Here is a 20,737-nt window from a genome sequence, read left to right as displayed (position 1 = left end):
AATCTGTCCAAGAGACTGAGGAGGAAGTTTTAGGGAGATGAGAGAAAAAAGCAGAGATGTGAAGCTGAGGTGGAAAGAATTTTAGGGAGAAAGGGGTCGTTATTTCTTGGTGCCCCTGAGAAAGGAAGTGTGAATCCTCAAGCATTACTTGGATCAGGGGGCTTGGATTAACTGGATCAGTGCCAGCAATTTCAGTTGAGTGGCTCAGAAGCAATCTGGCAGTAGATTGAAACATAAAAGGGAAGTAACAAAGGAGAGAAAACTTGTGTGCAATGATATGAAAAAGAAACTGAAAATTTGAAAGGATGATGTTTCTAAAATAGACCCAGATATTCTTGTGTTTGCTTCCTGCAAATGCCAGTGGATCTGGATTTGAGCGCCCTCGTGAGAAACCACTGATTTAGTCCAAAGTTCTCAGTATGTAGTTTCCTGGGCCCCATCCTAGAATCTCTGAATGTGAGACCTAAGAATTTGCTTTTTTTTCTTCTGCCCACTCCTTGTGGCATGTGGGATCTTAGTTCCCCAACCAGGGGTCAAACCCCGGCTCACAGCAGTGAAAACGCTGAGTCTTAACCACGGGACCGCCAGGGAATTCCCTGGCGGTCCCGTGGTTAGGACTTCACGCTTTCACTGCTGTGGGCTCAGGTTCGATCCCTGGTCGGGGAATTAAGATCCCACAAGTCACTTGGCTTGGCAGAAAAAAAAAAAAAGAAAAAGAATCTGCGTTTTTGTTTTTGTTTTTGATTTGCGGTACGCGGGCCTCTCACCGTTGTGGCCTCTCCCGTTGCGGAGCACAGGCTCCGGACGCGCAGGCTCAGCGGCCACGGCTCACGGGCCCAGCCGCTCCGCGGCATGTGGGATCCTCCCGGACCGGGGCACGAACCTGTGTCCCCTGCATCGGCAGGCGGACTCTCAACCACTGCGCCACCAGGGAAGCCTGAATCTGCGTTTTTGAGACGCTCAACAGGCGATTCTTATGTTTTTCTAAGGTAGAAAAACTGCTGATGTAGTGTTAGTCATTTTCCTTTTCCCTCCAACTTGTAAATTAAAATTTTTCAAACTATAGAAAAGTTGGGAGGATAGCATAAGGAACACCTATATTCCTTTCACCTGGATTCACCAACTGTTGACATTTTATCACATTTGCTTCCTCTCACCTTTTTTTTTTTCTGAATCATTTAAAAGTAGGTGCAAACATCATGACATTTTATCCCCAGATACTTCAGCAAGCATCTGCCAAACATAGGTCTTCTCCTGAGCAGCCACAGGACCGTTATCGAGCCTGAGAACATGAACGATTCTCCAGCACAGGCCAGCACTCAGTCCATACTCAGATTTCCCCAACTGGTCTAAAAAAAAAGTTTTTAGCTTTTTTCCTTGAATTTAAGATTCAGGCAACATTCATACATTTCATTTGATGGTTGTGTCTCTTTAGTCTGCCTTTTGTTTTTTGTGTGTGTGTGATACTTACTTTTTTTTTGAAGAGGCCAGCGTCTCTTGTACGAGGTCCTCCATGTTTATTTGTCCCCTGTTTTCCCTATGATTAAATTTAAGTTCCATGTATTTGGGAAGCCCGAGGTTATGTCTTTTATTGGTGATACCAAGTTTGGCCACTTGTTCAAGGGGGTAACCATCAGACTGAGTCATCTGTGGAGTGATGCTTTGGGTCCCTGTGAATTTCCAGTTCCTTAGCCCCCTGATGGTCCTTGCCTGATTCGTTTGTGAGAGTGTGTGTTGCAAAATGGTAATTTTCTAATTTGCTCATTCCTTCTGCATTTATTAGCTGACATTCTTCCTTAAAGAAGTTTTCTGTCTTAAAATTACTATAGAATAATAGTAATTTCTTTCCTTGTATTAGATTTCATTCACAGACTCCCATTTAAAATCTTTTAGATGCCAGATTGCATTCATTGTTTTTCCACTTTTGTTAAGCAAAGCCATTATAATTGCCGATATGAATGAGCTTAATTGGGTATGAGATGACAAACGCATCCACACTGAGAAATGTAGTTATAGCCAAAAGCTAGGAAACCTGATAACTTTAGCCTCCCTGACATAAACAGGGAGCCGTTTACAATCCAGGCTCCTGTATTTGGACAGAGATTAGCTCGCCATCCTCATGACCACCTTACCAGGACCTTGGACTTGCAGCCACTGGCCCAGCCTTTCCTCTCACTTCCTATTTGATTACCAGGCTCCACCAACTTTTCTGACCTCACAGCTCCCACAGGTGCCTGCTCCCAGCGAATCCCTTTGCAAAGACCAGGGTTTATATTTGGTTTTTAGGACTCTGCATATTCAGCTTAGCTGGGATATGTTTGATTTTCCTCAGCAGTGTCTCAAGAGATTGCCATTCTTCTGAGAACTTCTCTATATCCTGAGAGACATGTTCTCCTAATATAGGGCTTTTCTTATCCCTTGACTTTCTGTCCACATCATCAAGTTTTTCTTCCTTTCTCACTCAGAACCAGGGTTTCCTTACCATAATGGTCTGTGAACTTTTCCCCCTTTTTACAAATGCAATACTGTTTATTAGACAAAAATCAATAAATACCAATGAGCAAAAAAATATAACATTTTGGATCCTCTTAGTATGGGTTGGGCACTTTATATAACTCATTTAAGATTGACAACAAACTTACGATTTGTGTTATCCTCATTTTTCCGTCCTTTGCAGTTGAGGAAAATGAGACCTGAGGTTAAATGACTGGCTTGGGGTCATGAGCTAACAAGTTGCAGAGCTGATTTTCAAACCACAGCCAAGACTCGTTTATATTACCCTTCCAGAGCTTTTTCTATATATCAATACAAATATATAAACATGCAGAAAATACACTTCAACAGCATTCTTTTTAATCCAGTGTCATTCTCTTTCCCCTCCTCCCGGCCCTATCCCCAGGATCGACGAGAACGTGCTGGGAGCCCAGCTGGATGTTGAGGCCGCCCACTCAGAGATCCTCAAGTACTTCCAGTCGGTCACCTCCAACCGGTGGCTTATGGTCAAAATCTTCCTCATCCTCATTGTGTTCTTCATCATCTTTGTGGTCTTCCTTGCCTGAACCCTCTCCACTCTGAGGCACTCCATGGGGGTTTGGAACCCTCCTGGGAGGGCAGGTGGCCAGAGCTGCCACTGAGCCTGTGCAGGATGCTTGGGAGAAAGGCCCTGCTTCCTTGGAACTGCTAAGAATGGCCACTGCCCCCAATCCCCCACTCCTTTCCTCTGGCCACCCTGTCCTCCCCTCCCCACCCTCCAGCCCATGAAACACACACGGTTCTGCATTTGGACTCTGCTGTGAAGTGGCTGGAAGGGAGCAGAGGCCAACTGGGGGCTCATCACGCAGGTTGTCTCCACTAGGAGATTTTTATCAACCCTCCCCAGCCTGTCGCAAAAGAAACTTTGGCAGCAAGGGGAGGTGATGTCCTTCCTCACCTTCCTGAGAGTGAGGAAAGGAAGTGAAACTGGCCCAGGGACCAACTTTCCCATCTGGATTAGAATTTGACCTCTTCTTCCTCTCTTCACCATGTGAGGCAGGGGGCCCTGAGCCCCTCGGCTGCCTGCATAACCCCAACTTTGGCTGCAGGTGACTCTCAATCTGCCAAATGTGCTGCAGCCTGTTTTCTCCCAATTACAACAAGACTGTCAGCCTCACTAGCCATGTTGTCATTTTTGGGTGGGAGCGTCAAAAGGCCTAGGCAGCAAGTGGAGTGAGCCCACTGCCCAATATTATAACTGAAAGGGTTGGGCTGATGGCCCGAAGCGGCCAGGCTTTGGGCTCTATGCACACAGCTGCCTCCAGCAGGGGATAACCAAGTGCAGCAGCACTTAATTAGCATGGAAACTTCCCTTCAAAGTGGGGAGCAGGATCTCAGAGTGGGTCTCTGATGGGTGGCAACTTCAGGACCATCTCCAGAAGTATTTGGACCTGTTTCATCTGCATCCTCCAACCAGCTGGCCCCACGTTTTCCTTGGGCTGAATGAAGCAGGAGTTCTGCCTGCTGCCAGGAGTGAAAGGTGAAGAGAAGTGTTTGTTCGCAGCTCCAGCTGAGGCTCGTGGTCCCCTCGAAGCCCCTCACCAAATCCAAGCTAGTCACACGAGAATGAAGTAGAGACCTGCCTGGAACACCTACCCTCCAGGGAGGTCAATATGCTCGTCAGTCCCGAGCAGGACCCACGACCACATCGTGCCGAGGTCACCGGAGTTCCCCCATTTCACACACCCAAAGGAAGCTCAAGCTATAGCGAGGACCATCACCATCACACTGGGCTGGCCATAGCACTTTGCGGGGGGGGGCGGTTGTCTAGGAGAGCCCAGGTCTTTCCTAGGCCTGGTGTTTTAATATTTCCTCTCCCCTTGGCCTGTGTTCAGAGGGTGGTCTTGCTTGCATCTTCACTGCCCAGTTGACCCACGATGTGGGTTTAGCACAGCACATCGGTGGTGGGTGGGGCGGTCTGTGAAGACGACCAAAGCCTGACAAATGCAGTTTTTCTCATTTGACTCTGCAACTCTTCTTGGGGGAACGCAGAGATAGGAAGCTTATTTCATAAATATTTGTTGAGTTTCCGCTACGTGCTAGGTATGGTACTGAGCCAGGTGCTGGAGAAAAAAGCCATGAATTAGTCAAGTCCCTGCTCTCTTGGAGCTTACCTTCTAGTTTTCTATTTTTATAGGCGAGGAAAGCACGGCATAGATAACGCAGATGGCAAAGGGCTGGGCTGAGCTGAGACCTAAGCCCTGGCTGGATCCCCGTAGGGGTCTATGAGCGGTCACTCCCACTCCAAGGCCCTTGGTCTCCCATTCCTCGGCAGCACTTCTTGTGGCTCCTCTTCTCTGTTCCTCTTGGAATCCTGGGCTGTAGCGTCCAGCTCTCTGCTTGAGCCCCTACCTTTGTGGTGCTGGTCTAGCGGCGGACGGATACGAGTAGGGGGCGGGGCGAACTCGCGGTAACTCTGGGCTGCGCGAGCTCGGGTCTTGGGCGGGGCGTGCAGCGCCAAGTCCCGCCCCCGGCGCGTCTGCTCGTCGGATGCGTACGCACATGTCCCAGCGGCCCCGCCTGTTATTGTAGGACGTCGGCTGTCTGTGACGAGCTCGACCCCATAAAAGCGGTGGCACCCAGCGCAGGAGCACTTCGCCTTGGAGCGCCTAGGCGTTCGGACGTTGGGCTGGGTTGCGGCCCGCGACAGAGCCCTCCCTTTCTCGGTGTGCCATGGCGGACGAGGGGAAGTCGTACAACGGTCAGTGCCGGCCCTTGGGTTGGGGAGCGGGACGATCTGGGCTCAGCTGGGCAGCGCCGGCCTAGGCCGCAGCGCCGGGGCGTGAGGCCGCGAGGGGCCCGGCGTCCGCGGGGAGCGGCGGTGCTCGGCGCCGGCCCGGGGCGAGGCAGCCCGGGGGTTTGGCTGAACTTGAGGGTGGGTGCCCGACTTGTTAATTCCGGAATCCTGGCGTTGCGAGCACCTGCGGCTCGAAGCCGGTGGCTCGGCAGCGTGGTGATGAGATTCCTTTGAACTTTGTGGATGGTTGATACCTGTCAGTTCAATTTGGCTGCCAGACTCTTTAATGTGAGTCGGTGCCCTGCTCTTGGGCCGCTGGTGCCCTATTTTCTACCGCGCGTCCAGTCGGTCTTGCCCCCTTCCCCTCCCCCCCACCCGCCGCGGCTTTGGCTTAATATTTTAGACCTACACACTAACTCGATGTTCTAGTCCGAACACTACATTGGGTTTTAGTCCAGAGTAGTGGTTAAAAGCACACGACAGCCGAGGTTTCAATCCTGAGTTGGCTATGCCAATCTTGAGTGAGTTAAACACTCAGGCCTGATTTTCCACCCCTTTAATAAGGATAGAAACAGTACCTACCCCCTGAGTTTGTCTCCGTGTGTGCGTTAAAACGAGATGGTTCGTGTCAAGTGCCTGGAGCATAGTGCCTGGCATTGGAGAAAGCCCTCAATGAACGTTAGCTGCGCTTTCTATTCATTTATTATTTTTTTCCCTAGGGTCATTTCTTGAGGTTCATTGTTTGCAGAGTATTACGCATTAGACAGACCTTTTTGGGGAATCATGCGTCTTTTTTAAGAAGCCATTCCTACCCACCAGGGTTCAGAGGATCATATTCCTGGAGAACATTTGAGGACCCTTGGTGAAACACCCTAGCTGCCACTAGAACCTGAATTTAGGAGTTGTCTCCTGAGTTAAGAGGCATTTCTGACCAAGGAAACAAAGAGCTCACTCCCTAAACTTCAGAGTGGCAGTTTGAGAATAAGGCTTTCAAAAGAAGCTCTTAAATTGGTCATATTTGTAACTGATGTTTGTACTGTATAGGCAAAAGAGGTATTGTTTACTGAAAGCTAATGTAATCATTGTGATTGGTTTTCTGAGATGTGAGAGAGGTCACCTTGGGATTAAGTAGATTTGGGTGGGCTGACAGAAAGCTGATTTCAGGTGACTTTCAGGGAGTCTGAGTTGTGTCCAGTTACACTTGGGTCACTCACACTTCCACATTCACTTCAGAGTGGCAGTTTAAGAACAAGAATTTTATTTATTTAGTTTTTTTTAGTAAGGTTGATTTACAGTATTATGTTAGTTTCAGGTATATGACATAGTGATTCAGTATTTGATAAATTCGATTCCATTAAAAGTTATTACAAAGTAATGGCTGTCACTGCCCATGCTGTACAATGTATCCTTGTTGCTTATCCATTGTATATTTAGTAGTTTGTATCTCTTAATCCCATAACCTTATCTTGCCCCTCCCCACTTCCGTCTCCCCAGTGGTAACCACTAGTTTGTTATCTATATCTGTGAGACTGTTTCTGTTTTGCTGAATATATTTATTTTTTAGATTCCACATGTAGGTGCTATCATACAATAATTGTCTTTTTCTGTCTGACTTATTTCACTAAGCATAATACCCTCCAAGTCCATTCATGGTGTTGCAGTGGCAAAATTTCATTCTTTTTTATGACTGAGTAGTATTTCATTCTTTTTTATGACTGAGTAGTATTCATCTCCTCCTGAGTCTGTTGTGTATATATGTACCCCATCTTCTTTATCCATTAGTCTCTTGATGGACACTTGGGTTGCTTCCATATCTTGGCCACTGTAAATAGTGCTGCTATGAACTTTGGGATGCATGTATCTTTATTTATCCCCCCTGAACACAAGTGAAGCTCATATGGTATATAACACAGGGAACTCTACTCAGTGCTCTGTGGTTACCTAAATGGGAAGGAAATCCAAAAAAGAGGGGATATATGTATACATATAGCTGATTCACTTTGCTGTACAGTAGAAACTAACACAGCATTGTAAAGCAATTAAACTCCAATAAAAAGTTAAAGATTTAAAAAAAAAGCAAGTGAAGCTTATATGTTTTCTTCCCTTTTTCTTAGTTTTGATGTTTTCCTTTTTTTTTAATTTTTATTTTACATTAGCGTATAGTTGATTTACAATGTTGTGTTAGTTTCAGGCGTACAGCAAAGTGATTTAGTTATACATATATCTATTTTTCAGATTCTTTTCCCATATAGGTTATTTCAGAGTTTTGAGTAGAGTTTCCTGTGCTCTATGGTAGGTCCTTGTTGATTATCTGTTTTGTATATAGTAGTGTGTATATGTTAATCCCAACCTCTTAATTTATGCATGTATCTTTTTGAGTTAGTATTTTTTGTTTTTTCCAGATATATAACCAGGAGTGGAATTGCTGGATCATATGGTAGCTCTGTTTTTAGTTTTTTGAAGAGAGAACAAGACCTAAAAGAAGCCCTTAAATTGGTCATATTTGTAACTGATGTCTGTGCTATATAGGCAAAAGAAGTATTGTTTACTGAGAGCTGATGTAATTATTGTGATTGTGATGTAACTATTGTGACTGATCAAATTTTCAGTGAGGGTAGACTTAGGGAATGAACTTATGGTTACTAGGGGGGAAGGGTGGGGGGGCAGGGATAGTTAGGGAGTTTGGAATTGATGTGTACACACTGCTCTATTTAAAATGGATAACCAACGAGGACATACTGTATAGCACAGGGAACTCTGCTCAGTATTCTCAAACAACCGAATTGGGAAAAAAATTTGAAAAGGAATAGATAACATTTATATGTATAACTGAATTACTTTGTTGTACACCTGAAACTAACACAACGTTGTTAATCAGCTATACTCCAATATAAAATTAAAAGTTAAAAAAAATTTTGAGTGGGATTAAGTAGATTTGGGAGGCTGAGAAAAGCAGACTTCAGATGACTTTCAGGGGCTCTGAGTTGTATCCAGTTAAACTTGGGACACTCTCACTTCCACATTCTGCTTCTTCTTTCTATAGTTCCAGTTTCTGCTTCATTTTTCTAAAGACTTTACACAGTTTTCCAATCATTTTCCCCTGTTGCTGCCATCCCACGGAGAGGGTTCTTTCCCTGGACAGGCAGAAGAGTTTGCATGGAGGTGGTCTCTGTAGTGAGTGTGTATCTCATCTGATAGTGCCGGGTGCCGGATGCTGTGGTTGCCAGGCAAGGTAGCTGAACCAGTGATGTATTTTCTCATTTAAAATTCTGTTCCCAACCCCAGAGCACGATGATCGTGTTGGTTTCCCTCAAAGAAGAAAGAAAGGCCGGGGCCCCTTCCGGTGGAAGTATGGTGAGGGGAACCGGAGGTCTGGAAGAGGAGGTTTCGTTGTTCGGTCTTCCCGCCTTGAGGAAGAGAACAGAGATGTGGCAATGAGCGATGCCCAGGATGTTTCCCGAGTACGATAGTAAGTAACCAGTTGATCTGGTTTGAATTTATCGACCCCCTCATTTATGTAGCCCTCTTACTGTCCATGTCATTTCTCTTCCCGCCTGGAAGAGAGAGAAATGCCAGGACCTGCTTAATGGTTGAGCAGTCTTAGTTGTGGTCCTGGTAACAGTGCAGGAAAGTCTTTGAGAAGACACTCCTGACCTTTCTGAGTGTTTTATTCTCTCCCTCCCCACAGCAACCCCTATGCTGCACGACCCAACCGTAGGGGTGATAATTGGCAGGAGCGGTCTCGAATTCATGTTACTGTGCCTCTGCGGAGAGATAGAGCTCCTCCAGAGAGGGGAGGGGCTGGCACCAGCCAGGATGGGACCTCAAAGAACTGGTTTAAGATTACAGTGAGTACCTTGGAAAGTACATGGTGCAGGGGAGCTATAGGGGGCTGGGCTCAGAGTTAAGGTGTTTACTTTTCACATTAAAAAATCAGTGTTCTCAGCTGTTAACTCCACAATCAGGTAACCATTCTTTCTCCTAAGAGTCAATATCTTAGAACACCTAAGAGCAGGTTCAGAAAAGGAGAAGGGGACAGGTAGGACGGGGAGGCCATCTAAAGGGAAATGTGGTAACTGCGGTTGGGAGGTGGAATAACGCCTCCACGTGTCTCCATCTGACTCAAGCTGAGTGTGGAGCTGGGGGTCCCTTGAGTTCTCTCAGGGGCAGGCAGGTTATAAATGATGTCTTGGAACTTTTAGAATCAAACAATTTGAATCTTTTGAGGAATAATAAGTATAAATGGACACAAAGGAGGTTAAGGAGTTCGTGTTTGGCTTGAGTAGAAACCCTTTTTTTTGGCCACACCATGCAGCTTGTGGGATCTTCTTAGTTCCCCGACCAGGGATTGAACCCGGACCACCAGGGAGTTCCCAGAAAACCTTTTTTTAAAAAAAATATTTATTTGGCTGCACCGGGTCTTAGATGTGGCATGCGGGATCTAGTTCCCTGACCAGGGATCGAACCTGGGCCCCCAGCATTGGGAACGAGGAGTCTTAACCACTGGACCGCCAGGGAAGTCCCCCCAGAAACCCTTTAATTGACCGTTTCTTCAGAGCTTGGCAGATGATACGAAAGGAGGGCTAGAGTGGGTCTGCTGTTCAGTATTAGTTATGTGTTGTTCCCTTCTCTTCTCTTTCTCTCATCTAGATTCCTTATGGCAGGAAATATGACAAGTCATGGCTCCTGAGCATGATTCAGAGCAAGTGCAGCATCCCTTTCACTCCCATTGAGGTAAGAGAAGGCCCAGGTGTGTGGCTGGGGACCAAGGAGCAGGTGGAGGTACCATCTGCACGGGGGTGCTCTGGGCTCCCAAGTCCAATGCTGTTGTTTTCTCTTCTTGCAGTTTCACTATGAAAACACACGGGCCCTGTTTTTTGTTGAGGATGCCAGTACTGCCTCTGCATTGAAGGCTGTCAACTATAAGATTTTGGATCGGGAGAACCGCAGGGTATGTGTGAAGGGCCTGGCTTGGTTGGGGGTGGGGATTGGTGCTCAGGGCATGGACTGGGTCTTGGTCCTGGGGCTTAGGCCTCCCTGGAGTTCACCGTGCCCATGCGTGTCTCCCCTGCAGATATCTATCATCATCAACTCCTCTCTTCCACCCCACACTGTGCAGAACGAACTGAAGCCAGAGCAAGCAGAGCAGCTAAAGGTGAGGCAGCCGCAAGGGATGGGTGCTTCCACCCGAGTCCTGCCAGTTCTCACCCTCCACCCATGCCCACACGCGACTCCAGTGACCGCTGAATCCTTTGTATTCCTCTGTAGCTGGTCATGAGCAAACGATACGATGGCTCCCAGCAAGCACTTGACCTCAAGGGCCTCCGTTCAGACCCAGGTACGGTTGATAGCAGTAATTCTCAGATGGGTGGCGGCAGAGGGGGATCTGTCAGGCAGGGAACATTTGAGGCTGGTTTGGTGGGAACGCTGGCCTGGGTGAGCCCTCTCAGACTTCCCTTTCCTTCCTGAAGATTTGGTGGCCCAGAACATTGATGTTGTCCTGAATCGTAGAAGCTGTATGGCAGCCACCCTGCGAATCATTGAAGAGAACATCCCTGAGGTGAGGCCTTTGTCCCACTAGGTGGGAGGAAGCAGGGTGGGATAGATAGATAGATAGGATGGGGTTGGGAGGCAGGTTTGTTTCAGATTCCCTTGCTGCTGGTGCTTCCTCTAAATTCTTCTCTTCCCACAGCTGTTGTCCTTAAACTTGAGCAATAACAAGCTGTACAGGCTGGATGACTTGTCCAGCATTGTGCAGAAAGCACCCAATCTAAAGATCCTCGATCTTTCTGGAAATGAGGTGAGACTGAGAGCCTGTTTGTGTTTTGGATGGGGTGGGCAGAGGGTGGAGAGAGCTTGCCTGGTGGCAGCAATAGGCGAGGGAGGGCATTTAAGGGATGAGGTGGGGCTTGGGGGTGGGAGGAATCTAGCTGGCTCCCTTTACCAGCATGTCTTTCCCGCCTTTTCTCCCCATCCTTTGCAGCTAAAGTCTGAGCGGGAGTTGGACAAGATAAAAGGGCTGAAGCTAGAAGAGCTGTGGCTTGACAGAAACACCCTGTGTGATACCTTTCGAGACCAGTCCACCTACATCAGGTCAGTTTTAACCTCTGTCTCCCCTCCTGGGAACCTTCACCCCCTAGGAGGCTGAGCTGATGCACCCTGACCAGTGCCCGTCTGCAGATGTGCAGCCCTGAGCTGGAACCACCTGTCCTTGGGGAGGATCATGTGCTCCTCCCGTTTGTCCATCCGTGACACCCAGCTTTGCCCCAGGCCTCCTTTCCTTTCTTCTCACCTGTCTGCCTGTTTGCTGGTTCTGTGGCTTTTCTCCTTCCTTCCTGAACACAGGGTTTTCTACACTCCCCCTACCCTGTTGTTCCATGAAGAGCAGCTCCCTTTTTTACCGTGGCTAGGGGACATATCTTGTATATCATGCCCCATACATGGAGTTGCTTTGAGCCAAGAGCCTGGTATCCCTGGGCAGAGAAAGCCCTCCCTCCCTGGGACTTCCTGCTGATGGAAATTCTTCCTTCCTCTGTCCTGCAACGGCCCCTCTTGCCCTTTTGCCAAGAGGCGCTCTCTTCTCACAATCTCCTTGCCCAAGGCTGGTGCCCGGGCTTTCCTGCCCACACTGAGGTTGAGGCCTCCTGGTGGCTGGTGCCGTGCAATCGGTCTCTCTTGCCCAGTGCTGTAAGCTGGGCCCTCCCTGGAGGAGAAACCTGGGTTCCCGAAGACATGTGACCAGAGCCGGGGCCCCGCCAGTTGGCGAGGGAATCCCAGGGCAGGTGCTGGGCGTGGAGGCCACGGGGGCATAGGCTACCAAGGTGACAGAGAACTGACCTTCTCTGGGGGCGCTGCACCTCGCTCACTCGCACACCTCACATCTCCCTGCTTGGCCCCGGAGGATGGCTGGTTAGCCAGAGACGGGTAAGATTCCTCAGGGAAGGAACAACCTAAGACAGGCACAGTCGCAGAGGGGCCATCAGGAGAGAACTTGGGGGCCAACAGAGGTGGGGCACAGACCCTCACCCCCCCAACTTTGCAGGGGCCTGAACCCTCACCCCTTCTGAGGGAGGTCTCCTGTCCCCATGGCTGCTTCGCTTCCCACGCCCAGCTCAGATGGGAACCCAGGTAGCAGACAAGAGACCTGGCCAATAGCAGCTGCTCTCCCGCCGCAGCAGGGCTTTGTTTCCCATTTCCTCCGTGGACCACAGGGAAGAGGGAGCTGAAAGAAAGGGCTGTGTCAGGTGGCTTCTTCCTTTGTTCTCCCTCTTCTTTCTAAATGACTCTTTGCCGTGTAGTGCTTTCGCTTTTCCTTTGCTTTCTCTTTCCTCTTTCTCTCTCCTCGCCAGTATCGGCCCCGTCTCCTTGGCTCCTTCCTCTCCTGCCTTTTCTCTCTCTTCTCCGTTTCGTCCCCTCGCTGCTTCCTTGGCCTCATCTCCTCCTGAGCCCTGCCTTGCTCATCTCCCTGCCCCAACATCCTGTGCCATTTCTGCGGTGTGTTCTGGTCTTGGCCGTGGCCAGACCTGGCAGAAGTGATGGATACCTGTTGAGGCAGTGGAGCCCCTGGGCTCCCACCCCATTCCCTCCTCCCGGGGGCTGCACAGGTGAGTAGGTGGAAGGTAAGGGGGGTAGGGAGGGAAAGGAGGTCCTGGCTTAAAGCCTGGGCCGGGAGTGCTGCTTCTGTGGCGTGTTCAGAGTCACTCAGAGAAGAGAGGGTCGTCCTCCGAGGCAGTCATTTCTGGTGCCCAGGAGAGGTGGGGAGTTGGGGCCATTTTTCCTGGAGCTCAGAGGCTGGGAAAGAGTGAGGACAAGAGGGTGGGATGGGCTGTCCCTCGGGCATTGGTATATTCACCCCTAGAGCAGCCCAGGAGGCACGGTGGCTCTGAAACATCACTCATTTCTGTCCCATTCTTGACAGCGCCGTTCGAGAGCGATTTCCCAAATTATTACGCCTGGTAAGTACCTAACTTTTTTCATTCTCTTCTAAGGAGCATAGCATCTCGCACCCTCAAAGTCTTGCCTAACGTGTTTGTATGATCACTGATTTGGGGACATGGAGCCCTTTGAGAATCTGACAAAGTCTCTAATCCTTTTTTTTTTTTTTTTTTCCCCCTGGTTGTGGGGTGGGGGGAATCAAGCCATTTTATTGAGGACCTTTGAGGGAGGGTTGAAGGGCCGGTAGAACAATGAGATCTGACATCCTTCTCCCAGCTGGGATCTCCCCAGCTTCACAGTCGCTGAAAATATAATCATTCTTCCCAGAAAAACACCTGTAGACAAAAGTTGCATCCATCAGGATTCATGGACCCTTGCCATGTCTCTTTGACACTTGACCTGTGACCCCTCACTCTTAGTTCTCCCATCTGAGTGCTCATCCAGCCTTTTCTGTCTGGTTTATATCGTCGGCTGTCACTTTCTTTCTGCAGGACGGCCATGAGTTACCCCCACCGATTGCCTTTGACATTGAAGCCCCCACAGTGTTACCTCCCTGCAAGGTGAGTGGAGGGGGCCGCAGTTGGGGGCACAAGAGTTAGCGCTCACGTTGGGAGGAGAGTCCTGGTTACGTGGTCCTAATATCTGTTTGATTCCAGGGAAGCTACTTTGGAACAGAGACCCTGAAGAATCTGGTCCTGCACTTCTTGCAGCAGTGAGTATCTCAGGTCACCTCAGGCTGGGGGGCGGTGGGCTAGCCCCAGCACAGCTCGCTCTCGGGAGCTGTCGGTCACTGTGCGGCCCCAGATTGTGGAGCTCAGGCTTTCCCTTTTGTTTTCCTCATAGGTACTATGCGATATATGACTCCGGAGACCGGCAGCAGCTCCTGGATGCCTACCACGATGGGGCCTGCTGCTCTCTGAGTATTCCTTTCACCCCCCAGAACCCTGCCCGGTGAGTGTCACATCCCGGAACCTGCCCAGGACCAGAGTTTCTCAGCAAATACAGGCCAGCACGTGCGCATGCACACCGTTCTGACCACTGCCTCCTTTTTCTCCTGTTCCCCCCAGAAGCAACTTAGCTGAGTACTTCAAAGATAGTAGGAATGTGAAGAAGCTTAAAGACCCTAGTAAGTGTGTGATGTGAGCAGAACAGGTTGGGAGAAGGGGATGGGAAGGGGCTGAGTGTGGGCTGAGTGTGGCAGCTGCTCACCTTGGCTTCCCCTCCTCCCACAGCCCTGCGGTTCCGGCTGCTAAAGCACACACGTCTCAATGTTGTGGCCTTCCTCAATGAGTTGCCCAAAACTCAGCATGACGTCAGTTCCTTCGTGGTAGACATAAGCGCCCAGACAGTGAGCACCTATGTCTTCCTTGGCAGAAGGGCGGAATTGGGGAAGGGGCGGTTAAGAGGCAGGGAGGACTCGGGCTCTGGCTGGGAGCCTACGTGGTACCTGATGCTGCTGCTTCTCTTTCAGAGCACGTTGCTGTGTTTTTCTGTCAATGGGGTCTTCAAAGAAGGTGAGGGTCTTTGGAGTGCCGAGTTTGCAGAGTGGTCCCTTTCCCAGCTAGTCGTTCTCAGCACTCTTAGCTTCCCAGCTACCTTCTCTTCTCTCTTCTTCCTTGACCTCCTTCTCTCATTCTTCCCCCCAAGCCTACCCTCTCCACCTGTCTTTTCCTGTCTGGGATATGGGAAAAGCCTGAGGTTTAGAAGGACACAGACTTTGGAGTCAGGCAGGTCTGAGCTTCCATCCCAACTTTGGTCCTCTGTGTCTGTGGGCAATTTACATTACCTCTGAGCCTGAGTCTTTATTTGTGAAAGGAAGGGGGTTAGTAATAGCCATCTCACAGTGTTGTGGTGAGTAAGTGAAGTGATGTACAAGATGCTTGACACCGGGCCTGGCACACACACACTCCACTAGTGGGATAACAGCGTTGTTGTTATTACTGTCCTCCCTGACCTCTGATACTCCTCCCCACTGTGCTCCCCTGTGCACACATAATCATCCCTGTCTGGCCCACTTAGGGTTCTTTGTATCAAATAAGACCATGATTTTTGAGAAGCTGTTTGAAAACATAAAACATGAGTGACTCTGACAGGTTGTCACCATTGTTATCATTGCAGTGGATGGAAAATCTCGGGACTCTTTGCGAGCCTTTACCCGGACATTCGTCGCTGTTCCTGCCAGCAATTCAGGGTGAGTGTTGGACTTACCGTATGGGGTCCCAGTCCCAATCCATGGCCACCACTGTGAAGATTGGGGAGGGTGGAGTCGGTCCTCTGGGTATCTTCAGACATTCAGAAAGGCAGGGGGTGATCAGAGGAGGGTCACATAGTGGTGACGAGCTTGGCTCTGGAGTCCAGCTGTCTGGGGTTTTCATCCTGGCTCCACCACTTCTAGCTTAGGGCAAGTTTCCTCATTTGAAAAGTGGTTTAACAATATTCACTTCCTAAGTCTGTTGTGAAGGTAAATGAGTGTTGGGGGAGAATGTATAATTCTAGTGTGTTTGGTAGATAATCCCATACATGGAGTCCATGGGAAAGGGAGGAAATGAAAAAGGGACCTCGTGGGTATTGAAAGGATCTGAGTGTCAAGTGAGAATAGGAATGATGTTGGGAGGATGAGGTTATCTGTCTGTCTGTCCAGCTGTCTCAGGTGCTTTTTGTCCCCAAGGTTGTGCATCGTAAATGATGAGCTGTTTGTGCGGAATGCCAGTCCTGATGAGATCCAAAGAGCCTTTGCCATGCCTGCACCCACACCTTCTTCCAGCCCAGTGCCCACCCTCTCCCCAGAGCAGCAGGAAATGGTGCAGGCATTCTCTACCCAGTCTGGCATGAACCTTGAGTGGTCCCAGAAGTGAGTACTGGACATGTGTAGGAATAAGGGTGAACTGGGGTAGGGCTGCTGGTGAATAATGACTGCCCCTAAAATTTTTAAAGCCAGAACTTTTTTTATTACTTAAAGAAAAAAAAAAGACGGTCCATAAAAAAATTTTCTCTATGCATACATTAGCATAACATTTAAAGTCAAAATGAAGTCCCTCTTTTATACTGTTCTGCAACATACTTTACTTATCCCATGAACATCTTTCCCTATTAGTATAAAACTCACCTTAGTCTCATTTCTGTTAGCTATTTAATAGAAATAGATAGCTATTTAATATTTCTTTGTAATCGAAAGACCATTGATAGATGGATTTTTACCAACTTTTCATTTGTATAAAGAGTGCAAGAATGTATGTAATTGTTGGTGGTGAGTGTTTCCATAGAATGGATGTTGAAGTGGCATTTAGAGATCAGGGTGACTGCGTCTTGGTTCTAATGGAGGTGCCTGTTCTTGCCCTACTCCAGGTGCCTTCAGGACAACAACTGGGACTACACCAGATCTGCCCAGGCCTTTACTCATCTCAAGGTAAAGTTTGGGAATAGGTGGCTAAAAGAGATTTCCAGGCCTTCAAGAGGGTCACGTAGGCTTGGGACGCGGGCATGGGCCACCTGGCTCTACTGACCTTTTATTTTTTCTCTAAGGCCAAGGGCGAGATCCCAGAAGTGGCATTCATAAAGTAATCCATAGTCATGCCCCAGAAGATCCCTGTAAATAGCCCTCGTCTGTCCTGATGTCTCCTCTTCGGCCCCTGTGACTGTGACTGTGACTGCTGGATCCCTCTCCTTACCTGCCTTCTTGAAGACTTCGGGAAGATTGAGCCTCCCTGGTGCCAGGAAGCCAAAGCTTACTTTGTAGAACTGACACTAAACTACCCGAAGGACTTAGGTGCTTTGTGTACTTATCCCAGGATCCTCCCTACTTTTTAAGATAAAGAGTGATACTGTATTTTGTGTCCAGTGTGCTGGGTTATTTTAGCCTTGCCCTTCGCAAGCGCGGGCGGGGCCGACAGATGGACTCCGAGGGGGCGGGGCGGGGCGGGGCCAGCGGCAGGAAGTCCCGCCCCGGAAGCGGTGCCGCTCAGGGGCATGGCGGCTCTCGGGCGGCGGTGCCGTCTGCGGCTGTTCTTAACGCTGCAGTCGCTTGCCGCGCGCAGGGCTCTGCATGACGTGGGCCCGCCACGGGACGTGCTGCTCTTCGAGCACGAAGGAGGTCGCTTCTTCGCCGTCCTCGGGCTGTTCTGCGCTGGCCAGGGCGTCTTCTGGGCTTCCCTAGCCATTGCCGCCTTGGCCCGCCCGCCGGCCTCCACTCGGCCTCCAGACGCCGAGTCCCCAGGCCGCGGCCGCCTGGACCTGCGCTCCGCGCTCTGGCGCTACGGCCTTGCCGTCGGCTGCGGCGCCATCGGTAAGGTGTGGTTTGCCTTCCCGGCATGGGTCGAGGAGGGCGGGCACAATCCTCTCCGCTTGGGCAAGAAGAGTAAGGGGCTCCCGACCCTCCAGGATGGACAGGCCACCCTCATAGGTGTGTGGTACACTGGAGTCGGACGTCCCCGAGCGCCAAGCCCTCGTACAGGTTCAGGCTGAAGTCTGCCTCTCACTCTGTGACCTTGAGCGAGTTAGTACTTACGCTCTGGACCCTGTTTTAAAATGGGTGTGAGTATCTATTAAGGCTTTTGGGAGGAATGACTAATACATGATGGGGGTACAGGAGGAGCTTAGTAAATGTTACTATCATCACAATTTTTTTTTTTTATTATTTGGGGGCACACGGTAAGGGTTGCTTCTTAGCTCTCCAGGGAAAACCCCAATCTTTGCTCTTCCTGCAGGTACTCTGGTACTTGGTGCTGGTCTTCTCTTTTCCTTCCGCTCTGTGCGCTCAGTGATGCTACAGGCTGGAGGGAAGCAAGTGACCCTCACCACTCATGCCCCCTTTGGCTGGGGTGCCCATTTTACAGTTCCCTTGAACCAAGTATCCTGCATGGCCCACCGGGGTGAAGTCCCTGCCATGTTGCCTCTGAAGGTCAAAGGCCGACGATTCTACTTCCTCTTGGACAAAGCTGGACACTTCCCCAACACGAAACTCTTTGACAACACTGTGGGTGCCTACCGTAGCTTGTGACGAAACCACCTCAGGTCACTCACCCCTCCCAGAGGGGAATCAAAACTGAACCTTAGGGAATGGGGTGACAACCAGGGTCACACAAGAGGCCCAAAATTCATTAACAGCAAATAAAGGAGCAGTCATCCCAAGGGCAGCTACCTGTCAGTACCTCAAAGTTTTGATCCATGCCTGTTTCGCCTTCACTCCTTACTCCCATCCACCCTACCTACAGTGCTTTACACCAAGAACTCAGTACTGAGATGAAGAAAGAAAGTAATATAATACTTTGGTACAAAAACAGCTGTAGGAAGAGGGGGTCTGTTAATCATGTTTCCCTCCTGGAGGGAAAACTCAGGCTCCCAGCCGTGTGGGCCATGTGGGGGCAAGAGGACTGCAGGCACTTGGGCACGGAGTCTGGCGGCAGGAGTACTCTTTGGTTAGTCTTCAGGAATGGGAAAGGCGTGGCCCAACAAGAGCATCTGTCTCAGAGCTCCACACAGGGTCCCCCCTCTCCAGAGGCCGGTATGGGGTGGCTTCAGACTTCCACTGCACGACCTGGAGCACCAAGACCATGCACCACAATACCAGATTCACCCAAGAAGAGGTCTGTGGGAGACAGGAACAGGAGTGTGAGGAGTGGGCCCATCTCGAATCCAGTTCCACCCACACACCACTCTTAGCTGTTCACTGTCAGGCCATCAAGCCTTCAGCTCCTCTCAGCCCCTCACTGGTGGGCCAAGCTCAGAGTACACTGGTGAGCACTCTTACAACTGCAGATTGTGTTATATGATTCATTATGTGAATCTGTGTATCCCTCAATCTCCACCCAGTCTTTCATATCCCAGGACCTCACTTCAGCATTGTGTAGGTTGGAGTAAAACTGCAGAGCGGTTCCAGGGGGTATCCATGGAGTTTTCTGGGCATCAGAGCAGCTGTGAGGTCAAAGAGACAGTTGTGAGAAAGGGGAGACATACCCTAAATACCCTTGTGCTCCAGTGCCCCTTTGAGAACTGATGGGGATATAAAACGGGGTGTATAGGATCCCCTCTACAGAGGGAAGGTAGTCAGCCCCAGCCAGGCTTCCCTCCCTCTCCCATTACCTAGTTATGTTCAGGGAGATGATGGATTTGCAGAGGGAACTGGTGCCAAATCGAAGGATGCAGGCAGACACTAAGACCAGGAAGATGGCTATAGCTGAGATGGCCAGTGCAATGCGGAGCCCTATCGGGCCTCTATAAGGAGGGAGAGAATAAACCTTGTGGTTGAGGTGGGACTCCTCCCATCTCAGCCCCTGGCCCTCGGAGTGGGCAGTCACCTGTGGGAATCCTCGATGCAGCTGCTGTAGACCCAGAAGAGCAGAAGCAGGAGACAGTAGAGGGCCAGCAGGCCAGAGGCCCCAGCCACAAAGTAGCAGAGAGATGGGGCCGAGGGTCGGGACAAGGCCAGGGAGGAGCCATTCAGGGCAGCCACACCATACAGGGGACAGCTGCCCCTGAAGGAGCCCTGTGGAAAGAAGCTGCTGAGTCCTAGATTTCAGGCTGGTGCCTCTGGATGCAGGCTCATGGCAGGTGTTGGGGATAATCTAAACCAGGGCCGCTCTAGGGAGTTATTTGTGCACTGTCAGCTCCTGTTTCTGGGCCAGTAGATTAATGAGTCCGCTGGGGAAATCAAACCTGCAGTGAGTGGCCAGAAGGATCAGGAAATAGGCGGTAGTTATGAAATACAAAGAGCTTCAGAGTTGCCTCACAAGTTCTGGTCTCCCCTCGTGCAGAAATCCTAGAGTAGAACCAGAACTGTGTGACCTTCAGCTATCTCCGATGTTTTCTGACCTGTAAAACAGGCGTAATAGCGCCTCCTTATAGGGATTAAATGAACCTGTTTATTAACATGATTGCCTGACTGCGATAAACACTCAGCCTAAACTTTTGGCTTCTGCTACATCACTATTTTGCCATTTAACACATTCTGTCGCAACCATTTGGTAGTTTGATCATCTCCACTACACTAAGCTTTATTTCTTGGAGTAGCTTAGCACAACAGTGTCTGATTTAGGGCGCCCTGGACCAGCTTGTTTCACAGCCAGGGTGAGTTTATGCAGAGGGAGTCACCAGGCCGGGCTATATCTGATGCTGTTAAGACTCTCCTGAGGACTCGTTCCTTTGGCCCGAGTATGACCTGGGCGGACAGACCGACAGAGCGCGTTTACCGCCGATGCAACTCCACCGCCGACCAGCCCCACCCGGCCCACAGGCTGAGAGGAGCAGCGCGCCAGAACCCGCCCCCCACCCCCCACCGGCCCGGACAGCAGCGGACTCTCCGTGTGAGGATCGGCCTGCCCGCCCCCGCTTACCCGGCCCCGTCCCGCAGCCCCACCTGGGTCCGAGTCAGTGCCGCGGCCGCCACGGCTCCGCACACGAAGGCGGTAGCAAAGAACACGAGCTCGACGCGCTGCAGCCAAGGGAGAGCCATGGCTCCCTCGCCACCAGGAAGCGCCGCCGTGGGAGCCAACCGCCCAAGCCCCGCCTCATCCGGCGCGACCCACGAGCGCGGAAACG

The 20,737-nt window shown here is 50.2% G+C and overlaps 4 protein-coding genes across 11 annotated transcripts in view; 3 read left to right on the top strand and 1 right to left on the bottom strand.

The window, feature by feature from the left end:
- The window catches only part of STX5 (syntaxin 5), a 28,533-nt gene extending 24,881 nt beyond the window's left edge, over window positions 1–3,652 (top strand). For 2 of the 3 annotated variants that reach the window (XM_027090026.1, XM_027090023.1), the window contains exon 11: window positions 2,900–3,652. In XM_027090026.1, coding sequence (XP_026945827.1) covers window positions 2,900–3,059 — 160 coding nt within the window. In that variant the 3' untranslated portion in view covers window positions 3,060–3,652. The remainder of the gene's footprint in view (window positions 1–2,899) is intronic. The other variant, XM_027090024.1, reaches the window with a different exon arrangement.
- A 127-nt stretch (window positions 3,653–3,779) lies between these two features.
- Window positions 3,780–17,035, top strand: NXF1 (nuclear RNA export factor 1). 4 transcript variants are annotated; one of them, XM_027090009.1, is made up of 22 exons: window positions 3,780–4,012; window positions 5,065–5,233; window positions 8,555–8,738; window positions 8,958–9,117; window positions 9,920–10,003; window positions 10,116–10,220; window positions 10,344–10,424; window positions 10,538–10,607; window positions 10,741–10,829; window positions 10,962–11,069; window positions 11,253–11,362; window positions 13,188–13,224; window positions 13,696–13,764; window positions 13,861–13,916; window positions 14,048–14,155; window positions 14,272–14,330; window positions 14,437–14,552; window positions 14,676–14,718; window positions 15,323–15,395; window positions 15,873–16,055; window positions 16,468–16,610; window positions 16,727–17,035. In XM_027090009.1, the coding sequence occupies exons 2-22, from the start codon at window positions 5,206–5,208 to the stop codon at window positions 16,798–16,800; spliced, it is 1,980 nt and encodes a 659-aa protein (XP_026945810.1). In that variant the 5' UTR covers window positions 3,780–4,012; window positions 5,065–5,205; the 3' UTR covers window positions 16,801–17,035. The 4 variants fall into 4 exon arrangements, with proteins under 4 accessions (XP_026945810.1, XP_026945812.1, XP_026945811.1 ...); XM_027090011.1 differs by having other exon boundaries at window positions 16,550–16,610; window positions 16,727–17,030; XM_027090010.1 differs by lacking the exon at window positions 5,065–5,233 and having other exon boundaries at window positions 16,550–16,610.
- A 120-nt stretch (window positions 17,036–17,155) lies between these two features.
- TMEM223 (transmembrane protein 223) lies at window positions 17,156–18,357 on the top strand. The gene is made up of 2 exons (XM_027090031.1): window positions 17,156–17,486; window positions 17,908–18,357. The coding sequence occupies exons 1-2, from the start codon at window positions 17,171–17,173 to the stop codon at window positions 18,198–18,200; spliced, it is 609 nt and encodes a 202-aa protein (XP_026945832.1). The 5' UTR covers window positions 17,156–17,170; the 3' UTR covers window positions 18,201–18,357.
- Window positions 18,358–18,438: 81 nt separating this feature from the next.
- Window positions 18,439–20,735, bottom strand: TMEM179B (transmembrane protein 179B). Of its 3 annotated transcripts, XM_027090027.1 has the most exons (6): window positions 20,533–20,726; window positions 19,856–19,958; window positions 19,498–19,685; window positions 19,283–19,414; window positions 19,036–19,114; window positions 18,439–18,788 (listed from the first exon to the last, which is right to left on the bottom strand). In XM_027090027.1, the coding sequence occupies exons 1-6, from the start codon at window positions 20,649–20,651 to the stop codon at window positions 18,627–18,629; spliced, it is 783 nt and encodes a 260-aa protein (XP_026945828.1). In that variant the 5' UTR covers window positions 20,652–20,726; the 3' UTR covers window positions 18,439–18,626. The 3 variants fall into 3 exon arrangements, with proteins under 3 accessions (XP_026945828.1, XP_026945830.1, XP_026945829.1); XM_027090029.1 differs by lacking the exon at window positions 19,283–19,414 and having other exon boundaries at window positions 20,533–20,735; XM_027090028.1 differs by lacking the exon at window positions 19,856–19,958 and having other exon boundaries at window positions 20,556–20,720.
- Window positions 20,736–20,737: the final 2 nt, after the last annotated feature.

The sequence above is a fragment of the Aethalodelphis obliquidens genome, unplaced genomic scaffold, assembly GCF_003676395.1.
Source record: "Aethalodelphis obliquidens isolate GAN/ISIS:26980383/991018 unplaced genomic scaffold, ASM367639v1 scaffold69, whole genome shotgun sequence".
In the NCBI taxonomy this organism is placed as follows: Eukaryota; Metazoa; Chordata; class Mammalia; order Artiodactyla; family Delphinidae; genus Aethalodelphis; species Aethalodelphis obliquidens.
The sequence above is the reverse complement of the archived record's forward strand: the minus strand, read 5'-3'. Positions and strand labels throughout refer to the sequence as shown.

Bases quoted from the DNA above. Each gene is read 5' to 3' on its own strand.
- TMEM223 (XM_027090031.1), top strand. From the start codon at position 17,171: ATGGCGGCTCTCGGGCGGCGGTGCCGTCTGCGGCTGTTCTTAACGCTG. The intron at 17,487-17,907 runs GTAAGGTGTGGT...CTCTTCCTGCAG, and splicing joins CGTCGGCTGCGGCGCCATCG to GTACTCTGGTACTTGGTGCT.
- NXF1 (XM_027090008.1), top strand. From the start codon at position 3,976: ATGAAGCAGGAGTTCTGCCTGCTGCCAGGAGTGAAAG. The intron at 10,004-10,115 runs GTAAGAGAAGGC...CTCTTCTTGCAG, and splicing joins TCCCTTTCACTCCCATTGAG to TTTCACTATGAAAACACACG. The intron at 13,225-13,695 runs GTAAGTACCTAA...TTCTTTCTGCAG, and splicing joins TTCCCAAATTATTACGCCTG to GACGGCCATGAGTTACCCCC.
- TMEM179B (XM_027090027.1), bottom strand. From the start codon at position 20,651: ATGGCTCTCCCTTGGCTGCAGCGCGTCGAGCTCGTGTTCTTTGCTACC. The intron at 19,115-19,282 runs GTAATGGGAGAG...TTGACCTCACAG, and splicing joins ATCTCCCTGAACATAACTAG to CTGCTCTGATGCCCAGAAAA. The intron at 18,789-19,035 runs GTGAGGTCCTGG...TGTCTCCCACAG, and splicing joins CCAACCTACACAATGCTGAA to ACCTCTTCTTGGGTGAATCT.